Source organism: Tiliqua scincoides, chromosome 5 (assembly GCF_035046505.1).
Source record: "Tiliqua scincoides isolate rTilSci1 chromosome 5, rTilSci1.hap2, whole genome shotgun sequence".
Taxonomy (NCBI): Eukaryota; Metazoa; Chordata; class Lepidosauria; order Squamata; family Scincidae; genus Tiliqua; species Tiliqua scincoides.
This window is the reverse complement of record NC_089825.1, coordinates 138,989,264-138,997,154: the sequence shown is the minus strand read 5'-3', so window position 1 is coordinate 138,997,154 and position 7,891 is coordinate 138,989,264. Positions and strand designations below refer to the sequence as shown.

Here is a 7,891-nt window from a genome sequence, read left to right as displayed (position 1 = left end):
GGAATGGGTTAAGTCAGAATGCCAGATGTAGGGGAGAGCACCAGGATGAGGTCTCTTGTTATCTGGTGTGCTCCCTGGGGCATTTGGTGGGCCGCTGTGAGATACAGGAAGCTGGACTAGATGGGCCTATGGCCTGATCCAGTGGGGCTGTTCTTATGTTCTTATGTGCTATATAACCTGTTGCGCCAGCACACAGGCCCGTCCTACCAGCAGAAAGACTTTACCCTGGTCTCCCACTACCATTTGGAGACCAGCGCCTGCTGGAAAAGGACAGTGGGAGGGCGGGAGGGCATGGGAAGGGCAAAACCGGGTTGGGGATGTGTTGTTTCTGGGCTGGGGGAGGGCAGGGAAAAGAACTGCTCAGGCCTTTGGAGGAGGGTGGGGATGGCAGAGGAGGCCTCCACCATATCCTATCCCCCTTCCAAATCTGAAGGCCTAACACAGGGCATCCCAGATTTATGCAAGGTATGGAATTGGTGTGGATCCAAGCAGCCCCACTGAGGCTACTGGGGCTTTACCCAGGGTAAGGAATGAAGGTACCCCCGTACTTTGGGGAAACCTTCAGTAGCCACAGTTCTCCTGCTGGATACAGCAGAGGCTGCACCAGTTCCATTGCATGACATCACAGGAATTTAGTTTGAACTGGCCTATTAATCTGTATCCCAACTGTCCTGCACACCACTGCAGCAGTCCCCATACATACATGGGGAAAATCGTGCTGATGAGTTAGTTTGAATCTTTTTTTTTACATCACAAAAAGTAAAGCAGATGTAGGGCGCTATCCTAACCCCTTATGTCAGTGCTTCCCATCACTGGCATGGCAGTGCCAATGGGACACGTGCTGCATCCTGCAGTTGGGTGTCACTCATGGAGTTCTCCTCAAAGTAAGGGAATGTTTGTTCCCTTACCTCAGAGCTGCATTGCCCTTATGTCAATGCTGGAAAGCACTGACATAAGGGATTAGGATTGCACCAGTTGTATCTTTATATGACCCTCTATATATAATCCTCACTCAATCCATGATCCTTTCATTTCATCCATTGTGAAAGTTGATCCCATGCTTCTAAGCCTGGGATTGGGGATTGTTTGGCCAGACCAGGAATGTGAAATTCCTCCCATGTGGACCTCTAATTTTGCAGGTAGTGCAGGTTCAAAGGCAGGAGCATGACCATTCGTGTGCACCTTGAGGTCAGCGAAGGCAGGGCTGAACCACCCTTCAGTGGCCTAACAGTATGAGGGGTTGGATGGGTTGTCCCTAACCTGGATTGCAGAAGCTGCCTGCAAGGCTCAGTGACATGGAGTGGCCCTACAAGGTTCTGCAGCCTCAGCCCCTGTGTGAGGTTTTCAAGGATGACCTGGCACAGCCTGAACAGGGGTGTGGCTTGGAATCAGGTGGTGAGACTCAGCCCTGGGGCCAGGTGTATTCAGGCACCTCTCATAAGATCCAGCCTCCGCACTAGAGTTCATTAGCTGCATTAAGAGCTGCAGGTCTCATGATTTCTACGCATCCTTATATGTATTTGCTAATTGATAAAGTGGCCCATTCTCCCGTACCTGTTGTCTCGAGTGCTCATTGGGAGGTGCACAAAGTCTGTGGTCCAATCTTGGCATGGACCAAAATGTCAGGACCCTTGACAGCACTTCCTTCCTTACCTCTTGCAGGCCTTTTGATTGCCCCTGCCCCAAACATAGTATGCAGCGCAGGCATCCAATGTGTGGCTCCATACTTCACTTTGGTGGGGTGGGTGGGAATCTGATTGGGTTGTTATGTAAATATTGGTTCTCCTTTGAGTACTGATCCTCTCCCCCCCAGTCCGTTTCTACTTCTTTATTTAGAAAAAGATCTGAAAAAGCAAAGATACCACTCTGCATACAAAAGGCAGACAAGTTAGAGCAGGGACTTCAAACTCCTCAAACTCTTTTCATACGAAGGGCTGGTTAGCATTCATGGTACCTACTGAGGGCTGGAGGTGACATCACTAAGCATAAAGTGACATCATGAAGCAGAAGAAATCCAGAAACAAGCACTTGGTTCTCACAAAGAAACTCATTACACAGAGAGACAGAAGAGAAAGTACAAATCTTGGTCATGTTTTCAAGGTATGAGAGAATCCAATTATAAAGCTGGGAGAACCCAGTTTATAGAATAAATTGCTTCTGGGGGCCGCATTCAGCCTGCGGGCCTTATGTTTGACACCCCTGAGTTAGAGCAATAACGTTTATGGGTGTGGGAATGGGTGTGAGAGATGGACAATAAGAATGGCTGACTGAAGAATTGTGGGGTTGGAGAAAATTGTTACATATACCCAGGGCTTTTTTTATAATGGAACACACCTGAACGGCATTCCGGCAACTTTTTTTTCCCTCCTCCCTGCCCCACTTTTTTCCGTGCCTGCACCACCCCGCCCCTCCTCCCCTCCTCCCTGCCCCCACCTTTTTTCCCTGCATGCACCACCCTGCCCCGCACTGCTGGCTAGAGAGGGATTTGAACCTCCAACCTTGTGCTCCACAGCCCAGCACTCTCTCCATTGGGCTATAGGAAAGCCTATTGTTAGAGTGTTCAGAACTAATATATAAGATCTTGAGCCCAGCTAGTGGCCATCAGTGCCTCAAGTATTAGTTCCAAACACCTTGAGCCTAAAAGCTCTTATGGCTAGGGGTTCAAATCCCTACGAGGATTTTTTTTTTTTTTTTTTAGGTGGGAAGGTGCTCCATGGCTGCAAAATATAAAGGTTGGTTGCTAGTTGCCAAAAGGGGGGCCAGTTGAGGCTGCAAAACTCCTCAAAGTTCAGTCCCAGGCAGGCTTTTTTTGACCTTTTTTTTTTTAAAGTCCCAGGTAGGACTTAACCCACAGTTAAGCTCCTGGAGTGAGCTGCCTGCTGGAGGCTGTGGGTTAAGTCCTACCTGGGACTTAAAAAAAAAAAAAGTCAAAAAGAGCCTGCCTGGGACTGAACTTTGAGGAGTATATTAGTTCTGAACACTTTAACAATAGGCTTTCCTATAGCCCAATGGAGAGAGTTTCCTATAGCCCAATGGAGCACCTCCCCACCTAAAAAAAATGGGGTGTTTCACTCCAGCTGTGGCAGGAGTGCTTTTGCTATCAGAGAGCTCACACGGGATGGGTGTGTGCGTGTGCGTGTGTGTGTGTGTGTGTAAAAAATGGTTTAAAAATAAATAAATAAATAAATAAATAAATAAATAAATAAATAAATAAAAGAAGTTGAGAGTTCCTGCATTTTTTTTTTTTTACAAAAAAGCACTGCATATACCTTGGACAACCAGAGTAAGCAATTGAGAAGTGCTGGACCATATAAAATTAGATACATCAGTAGAAGCCAAAATTGCAAGACTACACTTTGGCCATGTCGTGTGCAAATCCACTAGAGAAGTCAATGATGTTAGGAATGGTCAGTGGAACAAGAAGGAGGGGCAGGCAAAGAACATGCTGGTTCGACACTGTCAGGCCTTTGACATCCCAGGCCCTGAATTGTTGTAAGCCAGGATGTGGCAGGAGGGGCCTTGATGTCCAGGCCCAGTGAACAAATGTAAACATTGGGACTGCAGCACTGTTATTGTAATCAGTTGCACCTGTATTAGGTGGGAGTCATGTGACTCTGGGATGTGTGTGCAGAGTCACATAGGCTGTGGTGGAGTGGTGCAATGCACCACTGGACAGCCAATCAGAGTGGGTCACAAGATTGTCTTGTGACTATGAGGTCACCCTACTCTGATTGGCTGGCCCCGGTACATATGGGGGTGAGAACAGACACCAAATGTGGGTTTGCTGTGGTGGAGTTCAGTGTGTCATGCTGCTGGTTTGTGTTCTGCCTTGGACTGCCTTATCATGACTGTGCCGTGCTGTGTCCCTGACTTCTGGTCCGTTTGACTGACAACTCTTCCGCCTGCTCCTTTTACCAATACATGCTTCTGCAACAAACAAGCCTGGGTCTGTGTCGTTGGCTCTGTTTGGGATTGTCCGCTTCCTGTGCTACCTCCCTACGCTCCCGTGCCACTCTACTACCGGGAAGGCAAGGGTCATCCTCCCCTGCCATCCTGACAGACACTATCAACACAGATGCAAAGATTAACATCCTACAATCGAAAGAAGTTGTGCTTGACATAAGAACATAAGAATAGCCCCACTAGATCAGGCTATAGGCCCATCTAGTCCAGCTTCCTGTATCTCACAGCGGCCCACCAAATGCCCCAGAGAGCACACCAGATAACCTCATCCTGGTGCTCTCCCTTGCACTAGCATTCTGACATAGCCCATTTTTAAAATCAGGAGGTTGCACATACACATCATGTCTTGTAGCCCGTAATGGATTTTTCCTCCAGAAACTTGTCCAATCCCCTTTTAAAGGCAACCAGACCAGATGCCATCACCACATCCTGTGGCAAGGAGTTCCACAGACCAACCACACGCTGAGTAAAGAAATATTTTCTTTTGTCTGTTCTAACTCTCTCAACACTCAATTTTAGTGGATGTCCCCTGGTTCTGGTGTTATGTGAGAGTGTAAAGGTGAAAGTGAGAGTGACAACGGGGCATGGAGAGTTCTTGCCAATGAAGTCACCAAGAGTTGGGCACAACTGAATGGATAAAACAACAACAATATTTAGAATGGATCCATTACTGCTTTCATCATCGATCATTGCATTTTGCCCAGGATGAACTCAAGGAAGAACAGAGTACCACTAAAATAGTGTCCCTCCCAAGTCCTGGGAAGAGCTTCCACAATCAAGTGAAATGAAACTTCAGACACTTACTCCCTATGAGGCAGTAGGAGGAGTTGACATTTGTCGTTCAACTTTCTCATGGCTCCCTTCATCTCTTGGTTGCTCAGAGTGTAGTTGAGGGGGTTGAGGGCAGGGGTGACTACCATGTAGAACACAGAAGCCATTTTGTCCACCTGAGAGTCGGAGAAAGGCTTAAGATACACAAAAGCAACAGGCCCGTAAAGGAGGCCAACTACCATCAGGTGGGAGCTGCAGGTAGACAGAGCCTTCCTACCACCCTTCCCAAAGTGGCCACAGAAGGAGGCCAGGATGATGACATATGAAACCAGCAAGGTCAGGCAGTTAGGTAGAGTTATCAGGCCACCACTGACCAGCATGAATTTCTCAACCACATAGATTTCTGCACAGGCCAGCTTGATTACCTGTGGGATGTCACAGAAGAAATTGTCCAGCTCATTCAGTCCACAGAATGGTAGCTTGGCTATGACCACCATCTGGACAGTGGAATGAATGAAGGCTCCTGTCCAGCAAAATATCAGTAGACTGAAGCAGCGTTGCCGGTCCATGATGGCTGTATATCTCAGTGGCTGGCAAATGGCCACGTAACGGTCGTAGGCCATGAGAGTGAGGACAAACATCTCTGCACCCCCAAAGAGGTGAAGACCAAACAGCTGGGCCATACAACCACCATAGGAGATGACAGAACCACTGTTCAAGAGGTTGGTCACTAACTTTGGGGCAGCCACTGAACCCAGAGACATGTCAATAATGGACAGATTGGCAAGGAAGAAATACATTGGGGCTTGATGGAGCTTGGCTCAGACCACACACTCACCATAATTAGGAAGTTTCCCAGAAGGGCGGTAGTGTGGCAGGCCAAGACCAGGACCAAAAGAGAGAGCTGTGCAGTGTGGGATCAGGAGAAGCCCATCCATTTATGTTGATGTTTGGTTCTGGTGCAGGTATAAAAATATCGAGTAAGTGAACAATATTCCAACCTGTACACAAATAGCCCAATTTTAATCATTTTATTCCAGTAATGTGTAAGCTGACTTTCAATATGCTGTGCCTCCCCCCCCTCCAGAATTATGAATAAAATCAAGAAGTTTTCGTTCTTCTTTCTTTAGTTCTCAACTTCTAGACTCTTCTCCTTGTTACAACATACAAACAATGGTTTCAAGCCAATATTCATTGTTGTGTGTGCATGTCAAAATGGAACGATAATAAACTTGTGTTAAAATAATTGAATTATTAGATCAATTAGTTTTATTTGCATCTCGTTGCTTATCAGGACCAATTTCATTATTTCTATTTCTCTCTTTCTTTACATTTTTATCTTTTTATCCCCACGTTTCCAATATGGGCAACCTAATCCTATCCAGTACTGGCACAGCGGATTTGCCAGGCCACACTGTAACCGGCGTGGATTTGGGCAGGCAGGAGGTCTCAGGGTAATAACACTTGTTCCCTTACCCTCGCCAGCTCAATGGGGCTAGTTGGATCCGTTGAGCTGGTGCAGAACTAAGTAGCCCTGTGTAATGCTGGGAAACCGAGGATAGGGGTTAGAATGTAGCAGAGACCATCCTCACCCCCGCCCGGGCCTGATCTTCCCCACCATTTCACTCTCCCCCACTCTAAAACACCCCTTCCCTGTCTCTCCCCCACATCCCAGCCACCTAGGCAAGCTGTTCAGGGGCATCCAGTGCCCATGGGATGGCTCAGGACTTACCCTTGACAGCACTTATTCGCTGGCTGCAAAAAAAGTGCTAAGCAACACCCAGCGCTGTGACAGCGCTACAGCCCCAGTGCCAGTGGAGCCCGGCAGCAGGATCATGCTCGAAGGGAGAACAAGGTGGTCAAAAATTGAATGAAAGCAACACAATAAAAACAAATGCTAACAACTCAAAACTGTGAGCAAGAATACAGTGAACAGAGTGGTAAATAACAGGCTGGTAATTATTCCAAAATAATCAGATACTAATTCACTTCCCCAGAAGAGATGCCCACCTTTGGAAATCTAAAGAAACAATACTTCGGTCCCTTTCCCAACTTTTGAACTTTCAGGTTGCTCATTCGGATATAAAGTTCTTTTATTTCTTACCCACCCAGTCAACGTATAAAAGACTTTTCCTTAACTTCTGCTCAGCAAGTGTGCCCCAGCAGATATTTCACGCAGCACAAAGGCTCAGAAGATTTGATATCCTTCCTCAGTGTGTTTTTAAAGAGCTAGGCATCAGATCATTAATCAGGAAAAAAGCTAAGCGTGCAGAAGTCAACATCACTGGGGAGACAGATATGCCAACAACACGCAATTCAGATCTTCATGGTATAGCACCTGCAAGACAAGCTACTGTGAAGGATAGATATCAAGTACATGGGCGTGATGAACTGGAGGATCTGAAGATAAGATTGGATAGCCTCTTAGAACAAAGTAGACAACCCATCCATGGACATGAAGGAAAAGATCTGGTATCTGAGATGACAAGTGAGGCGAGTGAGCCGATGGAGTCTGATATCTCAATAGGACTGAGTCCACCATCTAAAAAGCTGTCAAATTCTATTATAAAAGCTGCTAATATGGTCCAAGACTCTATGGCAAAGGAAATGTTCTTTGGAAAACCGCAAGGGAACTTTAGTCTCCCTTTAACAACCAAAGTGGGAGAAATGACTAATCGTCCAGGACTGCTGCTGGTTCCAGACCCTCACTTCAACAACGTAACAGCTCTTCTTGCCCCAGATTTGCTTCATTCACCATACAACTCACAGCCTCTAAATGAGGGGGTAGATTAAGAACATGCCAAAGAACATTCTTTAAGGACTCTTCTGCCCAGCTCTGAAGAGCTTTCAATCTCTGATAATGCCCCTCAAGGTTTGTCCTCTGACCCCTCACAAATAATGAAGCCATTTGCAAAATCTGATTCTTTCAACTGTAATATAAGCTCCCAGCTTACGGATCAGTTGCCTCAACTGGATGTGGATGAGGTCAAGCTGACTAGGGAGGCCCTGGAGGCATTCAGAGTCTTACCTCATCAGGAACAACGACAGACTATACAGAAAGTGGAAATGCTCTGGAAGGAGCTGTCAGATATGATGCAGACCACACATCCCCCTATTTCATGTGAGAGCACATCTTCTCCACGGGACTCTCCAATGG

General features: G+C 46.8%; 1 protein-coding gene across 1 annotated transcript; it reads right to left on the bottom strand.

Moving 5' to 3' along the window:
- Positions 1 to 4,763: 4,763 nt before the first annotated feature.
- On the bottom strand, positions 4,764 to 5,498 carry LOC136653875 (olfactory receptor 4Q3-like). Its single transcript, XM_066630750.1, has one exon. The coding sequence runs from the start codon at positions 5,496 to 5,498 to the stop codon at positions 4,764 to 4,766; it is 735 nt and encodes a 244-aa protein (XP_066486847.1).
- Between the last annotated feature and the right edge of the window lie 2,393 nt (positions 5,499 to 7,891).

Excerpts from the sequence above, each read along its gene's own strand:
- LOC136653875 (XM_066630750.1), bottom strand. The coding sequence starts at position 5,498 with ATGTCTCTGGGTTCAGTGGCTGCCCCAAAGTTAGTGACCAACCTCTTG.